This window comes from Furipterus horrens, unplaced genomic scaffold (genome assembly GCF_987537825.1).
Source record: "Furipterus horrens unplaced genomic scaffold, mFurHor1.1.pri manual_scaffold_3, whole genome shotgun sequence".
In the NCBI taxonomy this organism is placed as follows: domain Eukaryota; kingdom Metazoa; phylum Chordata; class Mammalia; order Chiroptera; family Furipteridae; genus Furipterus; species Furipterus horrens.
In genome coordinates, this window is record NW_028327173.1 from 37,277,460 (window position 1) to 37,292,207 (window position 14,748).

Consider the following 14,748-nt stretch of genomic DNA (forward strand, 5'->3'; position numbering starts at 1 on the left):
AAACCGAAGGGTTGCTGGTTCGATTCCCAGTCAGGGCACATGCCTACGTCGTGGGCCAGGTCCCCGGTTGGGGGCATGTGAAGGGCAACTGATCCATGTGTCTCTCACACATCGATGTTTCTGTCCCTTTCTTTCTTCCTCCCTTCCTCTAAGTAAATAAATAAAATCTAAAAAAAAAAAAAAAAATACACAATGAGATATCACCTTACACCAGTCAGAACAGCTACCATCAATAAATCAACAAACAATAAGTGCTGGCGAGGATGTGGAGAAAAGGGAACCCCAGTGCAATGTTGGTGGGAATGCAGACTGGTGTAACCACTATGAAAAACAACATGAAGTATCCTTAAAAAATTTAAAATGGAGCTCCTATCTAAACCAGTTATTCCACTTCTGGAAATATATCCCAAGGATCCTGAAACACCAACACAAAAAAATATAGACAGTACACCCCTATAAACATAGTGCACTCTTTACAATAGCCAAGATTTGGAAACAGCCTAATTGCCCATCAGTAAATGAGTGGATAAAAAAGCTGTGGTATATTTACACAGTGGAATACTATGCAGCAGTAAAAGAGAAGAAACTTTTACATTTTGTAACAGCATGGATGGACCCGGAAAAAATTATGCTAAGTGACTTAAGCCAGTCAGTGAAAGAAAAATACATGATCTCACTTATATGTGGAATCTAATGAACACAATAAACTAATGAACAAAATAGGAACAGAAGCTTAGATACATAAAACAGACTGACAGCTGCCAGAAATGAGTTGGGGATGGCAGGATGAAACATGGTGAAGGGATTAACCAAAGAACATTTATGCACAGCCCATGGACACAGACAACAATATGGGGACTGGCTTGGGGAGGGGAGAGGGTGGAGGTGGGGAAGAGAGAAAAAAGGGGCATAAACAATAAAAATAAAATTAAAAAAATAAAGATATTTGCTAGTATAAAAATGTATAGATAAGAGTGCTAACCTTATCCCATTCTCCCCAGAGTTCTTTCAAATTAACAGAAGTCACACCAAAGACCAATTTGCCCAGGATATGTACACATGTGACTCTACAAATCTGATCTGTAAACAGCTTCTTCACAAAGTATAACTCTACCAATTTAGTTACAGAATCTGTTGTACAAAAATAAAGGAACATTTCTCTGACACTCTAGTACAAGGCATAAAGACAGATAAATCATACACTAGTATTCTATCTTCTTAATAAGACATTAAACATTTTAAGTACTAAATTTTCATTACATAACTTTTTATGAGTTGGTGGCAATTAGAAATCTTTGAATACTCAATAATTAAGACTGGGGGTTTTAAATTAGAGGCAAGTTTTGCCTGCATGATGATATAGGACAATTTAAAATAATGAAAATCCCATTTAGACCCATAATCCCTCCAATCCGAGATTACAATGACCTTTGTAAAATGCTAATTTGATGCTATTCAAAATCCTCTACCAGTTCCATATTCCTATGGGATAAAAATCTGAACTCCTTTTTTATAACATACAAGACCTCCTTTTATTATCAAACATCATCTTACCCATGCATTCTTTTTTGACATATTTCTTTTTAGCAGTTACAATGTCTTATCATTATTTGTATCCCTTCCACTAAAAGGTCAGTTCCAAAACTGTTTTTGTCATCTTTGATTCTCTGGCTTTCTAGAACATTACTTGATATGCGGTAGGCATTCAATATTTGTTCAATACATAAATGCTAATCTGAAAGTTGGTAACACCTGAAAACATTCTAGAATATTTTAAGATCTGACATTCATGATCCTGACAGGTATGGCTGAGTTGGTTGGGCGCCATCCTGCAAAGCAAAAGGCCATGGGTTCAATTCCCGGTCAGGGTACACGCCTGGGCTGCGGGTTCTGTCTCCAACTGGGGGCGTGCAAAAGGCAGCTGACTACTGTTTTTCTCCCTCTCTTTCTCCCACCCTTCCCCTTCTCTAAAATAAATAAGTAAAATAAATTAAAGAATTAAAAATAGGACTTCCGGCCAAGATGGAGGCTTAGACGGACATGCTCGGCCTCCCTCTACAACTAGAGAGGAATGCAACTACTTCAAAACAAAAGATAACTAGAAATTCCAGAAAATAAAACTACACGGAAGCCCAACGTATGAAGTTATAAACCAGCGGTACTCTTTGGGCAGGTAGGAAGAGCAAAAGTGGGTGGTGTTGTTTGCGGTCGCACCAGGGACAGCAGCAGGGAGAACAATCCCAGCGGCAGGGAGGACAATCCCGACTGCAGTCAAATCCTGGCGGCTCGTGACCCCAACGCTGGGAGAAGCAGCCACCACATCACCTCGAACAGTGAGGCCCAGGGGGCGGGAGGACGGATCCCGGTCTCCTAGCGGAATAACTGTGTGAATCCATCTTGGACCCCCCGCCCCCACACAAACCACCACAGCACTGCGAAATAGGTTGCGGATCGCCACTGGTCGCTGGGCAATGACGACAAAGCACCGGCGAGAAAGGTTGCGGATCGGCGCCAGTCGCTGGGTTCTGACGAGTACATAGGCACTGCCCCCTATTGCCGGCCCAAGAAAGCAAAACGCATCTGTCAAAATGTGGCAGACAACTATAGAAATCCCGGTGGCGCAGCTCACCAGGCAACAGATGAAGAATCTGACAGATGAACAAATAAGAAACCTGTCAGAGGCTCAGTTCAAGGCCATTGTTATCACGTGGCTTACAGAATTAACAAAAGATGTAGAAAAAGATGAGAAAGAATCGAAAAACACTCATACTGAAAGGAACAAAACCACATATGAGACAGATGGTGAGGAAATAAAACCCAGAGTTCAAATCAACAAACCAGAACACAAAGAAGGAACAAACAGTCGACCAGTGCAGAGAGAAAAAACGGGAAGCAAGGAAAATGATGAGAGGATCAGAAACCTCTGGGACAGCTATAAAAGGCCCAACATAAGAATCATTGGTTTGCCAGAAGGCAAAGAAGATGAACTAGAAATTGAAAAATTAAGTGAAAATATAATAAAGCAGAACTTCCCAAACTTGGGGAAGGAAATAGACTTACAGGTCCAGGAAGCACAGAGAGTTCCAAAAAAACTGGACCCAGGGAGAACCACTCCAAGACACATTATAATCAAAATGTCAAAAGTTAAAGATAAAGAGAGAATCTTAAAAGCAGCAAGAGAGAAGAAAAGAATCATGTACAAAGGGGTCCCAATTAGACTATCAGCTGACTTCTCAAGGGAGACCCTGCAGGCAAGAAGGGACTGGCAAGAAATATTCAAAGTAATGAAAAGCAAAAACCTACAACCACGAATACTCTATCCAGCGAAATTGTCATTCAGAATAGAAGGGCAGAGAAAGTGTTTCCAGGACAAAATAAAACTGAAAGAGTTCATTAGATCCAAACCACTGTTATATGAGATGTTAAAGGGACTGGTTTAGAAAAAAGAGGATCTAAACTATGAACACTAAAATGAAAACTGCATCACAAGAAACAACATCAGAAGCTAAGGAATTGAAACAAAGGCAAACTAAACAGGCAACGAGAGTGGAAAAAGAACTATAGGTATGGGGAGAATATTGGGGGGAGGTCAGCAGGGAGGGGGAAGGGGGAGAAGGAGGGAGATGATATAGGAATTAAGGACCATGGTAGGAGGGAATGGAATAGACAGAGAGAGGTTGAGAAGAACTATATGCACAACTAATGGACATGGTCTAAAAGGGGGGGACAACTGGAGGGAGGGGGGGCCACCGGGTGGAGGGGAGAAGAGGGAAGGGAAATTGGGACAAATGTAACATTATAATCAATAAAACACATTAAAACAAAAAAGAATTAAAAATAAAGCCACTTAAAATCTGACATTCATGAACTTATTTCAATCGTTTTTCAACTGTAACCTTTGTTTTTAGTATATGATCTCTCCAGAGCAATAAAGTAAAAAACATGTTTGTGCTTTGATCCATAGAGGAACTTTTTAAAATATCAAGGTTAGTTGCCAACGTTTAAAAAGTGGAAGATTTCACATAACATTTTTTTAGGTTTCAGGCTTCTCTTTTAAAAAAGACCACAACTTCAGCTCTAACCAGTGTGGCTCAGTTGGTTGGGTGTCATTCCACAAAGCGTGCCGGTTGCAGGTTCTGTCCAGGTTGGGGTATGTATGAGAGGTAACAGATCAATGCTTTACTCCCTCTCTTTCTCCTTCCCTCCCCCTCCCTCTGAAAATAAATAAATAAAATCTTAAAAAAAACAAACAAACACGGGTTCAGATTCTCCCTTCAGATGAAGCCTGTGCTCTCAGGTTTGCTACTGTCCTCGCCTAGTTAGTTTTGCCCATTTGTACTAAATGCCTAGCTCCAAAAGGCACTGAACAGTCTTACATTCCTAGGCATTTTCCACTTAAGGGATTTGGTGAAATAGCGTGAAGTTCCTCCACTTGTACTACTTTCTCACAATTCTTATCTTTCAAACAGAAGGAGTACTAAGATTCTATTAGGCTATCTTATAATAATGAATGTATTTAAAACATTAAGGTTTATTCTTATGTGTAAGAATGTATCTCAAAACAATGAATGCCCTCCACCTCGCCAAATCACTCCTCATTTCCAGCTGCTCTTTGGACATTTTCCAGCAACTTTTTGTGTCTGAGATACTGCAATCAGAACAGCATCCAATATTATTTATAAAGATTCACCTGGCTTTGTATTAGGGTAAGCTGAGGTCTCCTATTTGATAGCCAACATTTTATTTTATTATTTTAATACCACCACCACACTGGACTTAAATTTTTTCTACCTATAATGATACCAAGTTCTTTTGCTTGGTTCAGTACAATATCCCATATACTGGATCAATTTTCCCTAAAAATATATATCTCACATTCATATACATATCTTTGGATTAACTACTATCATCTTTCTTAGGAAATAAAATGCAAATGCTTTCTCCTCTCTTAGTAACACAAGGGGTTACCTGGATAATTCGATTTCTGAGGTTCCACTGTGTATGATGAAGACATTACTCTTCCATTCGTAGCAGCAGCTTCTTGGTAGAGAACCAGTTTCTGAGTCATATCATTTAAAAGATTTAAACACTCCCTTGAAATGGCTGTCCAATTGTGGGGATGTCCACCTAGGAGGTCAAAACACCAAATTTTAAAATGTAGATAACTATAGTCTCTCAAATGAGAAAAATCAATTAGAAATGATTTGTATCAGGGCTCACTTTTCTTAGTTAAGCTACAGTCATGCCATCTAATACACAGCAGAAGTTCAATAAATATTTGGAAGAAACAATTTTCCCAAAACTCTACAAGCATTGCTATTTTACCTTAAAAAAAAAAAAAACTCTCAAACTGATCACTAAAATATTAAGCCAAGCACTAGAGTATGGTTGGAGTGCAAACACCCAGGGTTACTTTACTAGCAGTACTGAACAGACTAAGACAACAAACATTAGCATGTCTAAAGAGATGCACACCATGGCCCCTGGTGACCTCTAAATTGTTGTATCTGATCCACCGTACTTCCTCATATTGTCATTTGTATAAAAGTCCCTATTTGCTCTTATATCCATAGGAGCTACACATTATTTTGTAATGATCATACTTTATACTTAAACTACTATGGTCCACACTCTTATTCCCTTACTTCTCATTATCTTCTGATTTTCTAAGATTTTTATATCCTAAAGGCTGTCATGTAAAAAGCAACTGTGTTTCACTATGTGTTAGGAATAGCAGGAGGAGGACTTCTGGCCAAGATGGAGGCGTAGACAGACACGCTGCGTCTCCCTCCACAACTAAGAAGGAATACAACTACCTCAAAACTAGAAACCACCAGAAGTTCCAGAAAATCAAACTGCATGGAAGTCCAGCAAACAAAGATATAAAGAAGAAACACTCATCCAGACAGGTAGGAGGGGCAGAGCTGGGGCAGAGAACATGGTGTGGTGGTGGCAGCAGCAGTAGACTGGCGGAAGGCGCAGTCACACGTTTTAAAAAGTCAGGAGGGGCACCTGGGGAGCATTCCCAGCTCCTCACCGGACCTCGCAGCCCACTGGGGGTGGGGTGGGGTGGGGGGATGAATCAAGCCTCATTGCTTCTGGCTGTGCAGACCAGTGGGGTTTGGGGTGGAGGCAGAAACTACTGATCTCTCAGCAGAGTCCACTTGTTTTAAAGGGCCCCCACGGTCCTAAACATCCGCAGACCCACCCACTCTGGAAACGATAGCCAGGGCAGCAGCTGGAGGGGAGCCAGTACGGTGCAGAAGTGGGAAAGGTGCCTGGAAAAGGGTTAAGTGCTGGGCAGGCAGCATACTCCCTCTTGGATCCCTCCTCAACATACAGCGCCACAACATGGTGAAACAGGTCACCCTGTACTGACGAATCCCTAAGGCTCTGCCCCTTACAATGTAACAGGAGCAAAAGCTATACCACTGGAGCCTGTCAGAATGAGACAGAGAAGTATGGCCCAAAAGGGGAAACAGATCAAGGTTCCACTGGGAGAACTAAGTGACGAGGAGATAGACAACCTAACAGATGAGGAGACAGACAACCTAACAGATGCAAAATTCAAAACACTGATGATAAAGATGCTCAGAGGCTTGACAGATATGCTTGAGTATGGCAGATGCATAAGAGAAGAAGTGAAGGCTATGCTAAGTGACATGAAGGAAAATCCACACAAAACCAATGGTGAAGGGAAGGAAACTGGGGTTCAAATCAATGATTTGGAACATAAGGAAAAAAGAAACAGTCAACCAGTGCAGAATGAGGAAGCAAGAATGGGAAAAAATGAGGAAAACTTCCCAAATTTTGCGAAAGAGATGGACATACAAGTCTGGGAAGCACGGAGGGTCCCAGGCGAGCTGGACCCAGAGAGGACCACACCAGGACACATCATGATTGAGATGCCAAAGGTGAAAGATAAAGAGAGAGTCCTGGGGGTAGCAAGAGAGAGGCGGAGAGTTGCCTACAGGGGGGTGCCTATAGGACTATCTGCTGATTTCTCAGAGGACACTTTGCAGGCAGGAAGGGACTGGCAAGCAGTATTCAAGATGAAAGGCGACCTGCAACCAGGACCTGCAAAGCTATCATTTGGAATGGAAGGGCAGATGAAGTGCTTCCCAGACAAGTAAAGCTAAAGGAGCTCATCATCACCAAGCCATTATTAAATGAAATGTCATAGGGACTTACTTAAGAAAAAGAAGGTCAAAACTATGAACATTAAAATGACAACTAACTCACAACTATCAACAACTGAATCTAAAAAAGAAAAAGAAAATCCAACTAAGCAAACCAGAATAGGAACAGAATCAGATATGAGAACCGTTTGGAGGTTTATCAGCTGGGAGGGCGGAGGGGGAGAAATGGGGATATGGTGCAGGGATTAAGAAGCATAATTGGTTGATACAAGATAGGGGGAAGTTAAGAATAATATAGGAAAGGGTGAAGCCAAAGAACTTATATGCATGACCCATGGACATGAACTAAGGGGCGTGGGATTGCTGAAGGGAAGGGGGGTTCTGAGAGGAGGGGAGCAAAGGGGGAAAAAAATGGAACTACTCTAACAACATATCAATAAAATATACTTAAAAAAAAAAAAAGAAGAATAACAGGAGTCCACTGAAAACTGGTTTCCCCATCCTGGGTGCCAAATAATCGTTCTCTTTACTCAGATCCTTCCTTAAATATTTCCCCTTTACAACTCAAGAGGACAACCACTCCACCTGCAAACAAAATACTTCATCAGTAAGCCCCAGAATGTTTTGTACTGCTATAATTCAGGACCACTAGGGAACTATGTAATTGTCCAATTAAATTTTAACAATATGCCCTAGAATGCAAGTTCTCTGGCAGAGAACATGCCACCCTGTTATAGTTTCCTTAAATAACTAGTGAAAATATTTAATGTATAGAGAATTCCTAAGTGAACCTAAGTCTGATAGAAAAGTATTGCTACAGCCGTGACTGGTGTGGCTCAGTTGGTTGGGCATCACATCCCACAATGCGAAAGGTTACCAGTTCAATTTCCAGACAGGGCACATGCCGGGGTTGCGAGTTCGGTCCCCTGGCAGGGCAGGTGCAAGAGGCAACAGATTGATATTTCTTTCACACATTGTTTTCTCTCCCTCTCTTTCTCCTTCCCTTCCCCTCTCTAAAACTAAATAAAATCTTTAAAGTATTGCTACAGTTATTCTCCACAGCATCAGCTCTGAATTTTTCTTGTTACTAAAAGTAGAGTGGCTTCGATCATTTATAGTTTTATATAACTGGATTTTATATCCATGTAACATTTAACTCTACAGAAGGTTTATTTTTACAATCAAGGAACTGTCAAGTTTGGCAAAATAACGAAGAGCTGATTAAAGAGAAGATGAACGCTACCCAGTTCTCTGTTTCCAGTGGTAGAAGGAGCTGGAATCCCACCAGTGCCCCCTAGGAATAAGGCAGAGCACTCACACAATTACTAGCTTGAAGAGGATGGCAAGTAAGAGAGTCACCAAGAGCACCTTTGGGTCACCATCAAATCTAGCTCCTACTTTTTTTTAAGGGAGGCAGAGTAGCATGACAGGAAGAGGGAGGTCTGCACTTGGAGTTAAATGACAGAATGTCTTATTCCAACTTTGATATTAACTTTATTTAAGCCACTGATCTCTGAGAATTAGACCACCAGATATTAAGATGCCCTGCAGCATTAAAGCTTTTAGGATTCTTAAACTGCTTTCCTGCTCTACGACTGTCAACCTACCAAGTTAAGGGAATAAGGGGCTGTAGGAAATAATATAAAAGTTTAAAAATACCTTTCCTGATGATATAACTTCTAACCACAACCCCAACACTTTGTTTTATAAGATTTAAATCATGACTTCATCTAATGGGCTCACTCATGTGTGATATTTTATTAAATATACCTAATTTACCAAAGACTCTAAGTGGAACACTTCCAGCACACATGTGCCTAATTAGGTCTATTACTTTTATCATTACCTGGCTGGCTAAGACTAAAAACTTCTTGTCTTCGTGAAGGAGAATATTGAGAAAGCAACATCAGGTCCTGCAAGGCCAAATACTAAGAGAGAAAAAAAAATACATATTGTTTAATTTTTTAATCTTTATATAGAATTTTATTTATGAATTGGGATCAGCATAATATGTCTATGGGGAAATTAATTGAAATTTTTCATAAAGAAAATAAGATTTAACCTTCCTTTTTAGACTTGCAGAACTTTCTTGTCTGTGCCCTCTACAGGCTACCCCACCCACTATAGGTTCCAGCTACAAGGAACTTTAGGGCTCCCTGTGTTCTTTCACACCTCTGTGGTGGGAAACTTAAACATCACTTCCTCCTGGACCTTTCCTTGGCCTCCCCACACTAACATACACACACCATTCTCAACTGTGGTACTTAATTTATTGTAACTGCCTGTTCACTTCTCTCATCTGGTTCCACCCACCTAACTGAAAGGCAAGAAAAGTCTTGTTTGCATGCAATGTCTGTGGTACCTTTTCACAGAAAATCTTCATTCTATTCTCTGGAAAACCTCTTAACTCATCATTCAAGAGACCATCCCTTCTGCAAAGCTTTCTTATACTGGTCCCAAGCAGAATAGTGATTCCCACTGTACTTAACATCATAAATTTTCATTATTTTGTGCATCTGCCTTTTCCATTAGATTATGATACATCTTATTCATCATTACACCCTAAGTAACTAGCAGTGACTAAAACCTGCCCAGTAAATAAAGATTTGGTAAATAACCAAATGAATGATAGCTGCTTTTGTTTATCTATTAAATTAGTTATAATTGATATTTAAAGATAATCAGAGTCTCACTGGTTCATTTTCTTATTGATTTATACTTTTCCAGAGTGCAATCAGAACTATGGACCCTGACTATTTCAATTCTTTTTTAATTATTATGACCTCTTAACTGGATTACATATATTGTAGATCTACATTAAAATTTCAAAATGCAATTTAACTCAACTTATTTTCCTTAGCTTGATTTGTAAATTTACTGCAACTACTTTAAACTCTTTGATTAAAATTTGTTTTGAATCATTATTATTATTCATATCTTAAAGAAGAGTTCACTGAATGTCTACACACTACCAAGCACTACCTTTAATCTTAACGGTCAACAATACCACATGAGTAAAAATACATACTGATCCAGTGATTAAAAAAAAAAAAAAAAAGTCAACAGTGCTTTGTTTTGCCACCATGAAAAGTTTATAAAAAACCTATTGAATATCATATTTCATGCTTAGAAATATTTTTATATCTATTCTGAATATAGAATTAACTTGTACATATACATTGCAATATATACTTTTATTTTCATCACTTGGAAAGAAAACTGAAAAAATTAAACAGCATCCATGTAACCCGTAAGTGATTTTTATAATACCAGTACTAGAACATTCTAGGCCCTCAAAAAATATATCTAAATACCTAAATATATTAAGTATTAAGTCCTCCCATAAGAAAAGATAGAGATGACTATATAAAGACACAAAATAAACAGTTCTGGTACCTTTATGATGAGGGGTGGGTTGCTGTTTAAAACTTTTGGGAGGCATTCATCTGACTCTTCTGCAAATGGTAGCTGAACTGGGAACAGATGAGCCTATCAAATATAATCAAAAGGATTATGAAAATGAGTATTTTCTTGACTTCATTACCTTCAGTAAGTACTAACTGAAATTAATTAGAAAAGGAGACAGTGTAACAAAATTAACATCTTCAGTGTTCCTTGCAAAAACTGATTGTATTAAAAGTTACATACAACCAAACATACTACTTTCTAAAATATTACTCCCACAATATTATTAGACCTCTGGCTTCCAATAGAAACAAATTTTAGAAATAAAGATTCTTTGAAGCCACTAAAGAATATAAACTTACAGAGATGGTAAAATGGAACAGATAAACTCATTTTCCAAGACAAGCACATGGATAATAAAGATGATGTAAATCCCATTCACTTAAAAACATTTCTTCAATATAAAATTTTAAGGTTTCATTTAAAAAACAAACATTTTATTGTTGTACATTTAAAATTTTTTTAAAGAATACCAATAGCACATAAAAATATTTTAAAATGCAGTACATATTCATACTAGGTGGGAAAGAAAGGAAAACCTTCAGAAAAGAATTACAGTAGATAAAGCACAATAAATAGCTACCACTAGCAGTCCATTTAGTTTATTTTCCAACAATTAAGAATACCAATACTGTTCCTCATTAAAAAAAACAACAAAGTAATGATGGTTATAAATGATACATCCCTAATGAAGTCTCAGAAGAAAGACCAAAACCCAATTTACCAAAATGGCTTTGGGCATAATAGCATAGTGATCAGTGCTCTACTAAAAATAAACCTGTGTACTCCAAAATATAAACATAGTAAAAAAAACTCAGTACTAACCTCTGTGGCATATATTTTGAAGAGCATCCATGAGATGTACCAAGTCGTCAGGAGAAAGACTCCGCATAACCAGATATGGTAGAGTAAGGAGAGATTCAAGAGGCCACTCACAGTATCAAGAGGCCTATGAAATTGCCTATAAAAGCAGAAATTACTGTTTAATCCTATGGGAAATACAATCTAAGCATTTAAAAAACTTCAGGCTCAACACTGAGTAACAAATAAACCCTATTTGTGAATGATAATGGTAATAGACTCCTCTCATTTTGTACCCTATAGAGTCCTTTCCCTAATACCCTCTAACAAGGAACGTCAAGAGAGCCTAAAGGGAAGAGTAGTAGACCTAAACTGGCACTCAGTTTCTTCTGTTCAAAATCTTCACTGCCATCTACTATGGAGAAAGAATAACCCAAACCTGTAAGCCAACCCCTAGAGGATGAGTAAAATTTCATTATTGTTGCTTTATAGTTTGATACCAAAAATCATTCAATGTAACTAGCACCTCTCCAGGACCACATTTTAACTCTATCTCTACACCCTATGAAGTTTCTTACTAGTTAAAAGCACATAGTATTAACTAAAAAAATCTTTACTTTTAAAATAATTTAAGAAACTCTATTGGAATGCTAAATAAAACGAATGCTATCTTACCAAAACCTTGAACAGATCATTTAGTGAAGTCATCATAACCCTACAGGAGCACCTATAAAAAAGGATTTGAACCTCTGACTCTGCCATTTGTAAGAATTGTGATTACATATACTTCTTGACCCATGCCACTCTCGGTTTCTTCATCCATATAATGGAGGCCTAATCTCTTTATTCTACCTCTTGGGGCTATTATGAGATTTAAAACACCTTACGTTAGAACATTCACTTCTGGAGTGGTGGGCACAATAAATGGAGTTATTTTCAGCTTTTTAAGTATACATTTACTGAGGATTTGGCATACATTAAGGACAGAATACCCGGCACAAACAAACAAAACATTTTTTAAGTGAAAGAAGGAAAAAGTGTTATGTTAAATTTCTATCGAGCATCATTATTTTTTTCCTTCCATTTGGCTCAGTTTAAAATCTGCGCTAACATAATAACTGACCTATGCATGTGGCTTCACATCTAGCAATTCAGCCGAAGACAAAACTAATTTTACCTAGGAACTTCTAAAAGTTAAGGGCTGAAATTAACACTGGAGAAACGTAATATCTCATAAACATCCATATATGCCAATGTTTCCACTCCCAAAAACTTAGTGAAGCCCATATGTGATACAAAAAGTCTCATAGTAAAATAGCTAATAATTAAAAGAACAAACACTAATAGAGAAATTTGCACTTATCTGCAAAATAAAGATTAAAGCTTTAACGATGTACAAAGCTCATGGGGAATAATTAGAACAATACACCTGATTGCCACGTATGGCCTTCAACTAGTCACATGATCCTCCTCAATTTTGCTGTCCTCATAGGCAAAATTAGAATGATGCCATAGCATTGTGGTTGTCTAGCACAACATAGCACAGAATTATTGCTGAGGAGAAAAACGAGAGGCATGTCATGCAACTCAAGAAGTCTACTTTTATGTAAGAGCTGTATCTAACAAAAAATGAATTATTGCTTACTTCTGGGGACAATAACTGGGTGACTGGAAACAGGGGCAAAAGGAATCTTCTTCACTCACACCCTTTTATATACCATTGAAATTTTGAACTATGTGAACTATGCTTATTCAAAAGTGAATACAATTTTTGAAAATCTTAAAAAGTCTAAACCAATCAAAAGATCTGGAAAGAAGCAAACATCTAAAAGGATGAAGACATCTAAAAAGAGTTATAATTACACTTTTCATAGAGCACTTACTCGTCTATTTGAAGGTCCATGGCAGTGCTAATCCAAGCTTTGGGAATATGGCCTGATGGGGGAAAAACAGCAAGTTAAAAAAACAAACCTTAATCTTGCCTTTCATTATTATTTTTTATTTATTCATTTATTTATTTTAATTTTAGAGAGACGGGAATGGAGGGAGGAGGAGAGGGAAAGCAACAATGATGTGAGACAGAAACATGGACTGGCTGCCTTCTGCACCCGCTTCAACTGCAGACTGTACCTGCAACCCAGGCAGGTGCCCTGACCAGGAATCAAACTGGCAACCTTTCAGTATGCGGGCTGATGCCCAACCAACTGAGCCAAACCAGCTGGGCTTCAATCATGCTTTGAAATATGAGGTTGATGAGACAATCAAGTAGACACCAAAACCTCAGTTTAAATGCTAGATTGTTGGATTTGGAATGGGTAAGAAAAAAAGAACAATTTCTAAATATAAGCAGTCCTTGCTTTGCAGTTCCAATATGTACATATTTCAGTTACCATGGTCTATTAAGATTAGTCCTCCAACAATTCAAATCTCAGTTACCATGGCATATTCACTGTTGCTACTCAATATAGTACCTCTAGCTTTTCAGTGCACAGAGCAGTATGTAGATAACAGAAGCACACCATGATCTGATGACCAATCACATCTCTCCTTTCAAAGTCTGTCTGTGACTGTCACTCACATCAGTTATTCAGTTCAGACACAGACAACAAAGCATGTAGTTGTGTTGCCTCCTTGTCTCTCATGGTAAACCCATGTAACATGATACAAAAATGAATAACTGAAAGAGAAAAATGGCCAAAAATGACCAAAGTACAACAAAACAATAAAAAGTGGTAACACTGGAAATAAAATTTGAAAGAAGGGAAAGAAATAGCTGACCATGGAAATGTTGGCATGGCTGCGATGTCAGCCCAATGTACAACTACAGGCATACCTCGGAGGTTCTGTGGTATTCCAGAGTACTGCAATAAAGCAAGCCGTAATCTTTTTGCTAGTGAAGGGTCTTGCCTTTAATTTGTAAAAAATGCAATATCTGTGAAGTGCAATAAAGTGGGGCACAGTATGGAAGAACAGCCAGGCTATTTGCAGTAGGTTAATACAATGAAGTATTAACACTAGAATGACATGTTTGAAAACTATGTAGACAAATGGATTCTATAAACTACAACTGAAAAAAAGTAGACAACAAAATGGCTTAAACACAGTGAGAACAATTTTGTAAAATTTTATCCATAGGAAAAAGTAGAAACAGAAAAAGTTAATAGTCTGAAAATAGTTTTAGAACATTGGGTTTTATTTATATATTATGTGTTACTACTAAGATTATTGTTTTCCATCTAACTTGTATTATTCATTAAAGAATGTGTATTTTTATATGTAAACTCATGTTAATAAATTCTACAAGCTTCCCTTAACAACATATTTATTTTGTATTAGTACCAAG

General features: G+C 38.1%; 1 protein-coding gene across 1 annotated transcript in view; it reads right to left on the reverse strand.

The window, feature by feature from the left end:
• Positions 1–14,748, reverse strand: part of NDC1 (NDC1 transmembrane nucleoporin) — a 49,250-nt gene that overhangs the window by 20,526 nt on the left and 13,976 nt on the right. The window contains exons 7-11 of the mRNA XM_090269500.1: positions 13,289–13,340; positions 11,430–11,565; positions 10,536–10,628; positions 8,986–9,067; positions 4,969–5,127 (exon numbers count right to left, since the gene is read on the reverse strand). Coding sequence (XP_090125626.1) covers positions 4,969–5,127; positions 8,986–9,067; positions 10,536–10,628; positions 11,430–11,565; positions 13,289–13,340 — 522 coding nt within the window. The remainder of the gene's footprint in view (positions 1–4,968; positions 5,128–8,985; positions 9,068–10,535; positions 10,629–11,429; positions 11,566–13,288; positions 13,341–14,748) is intronic.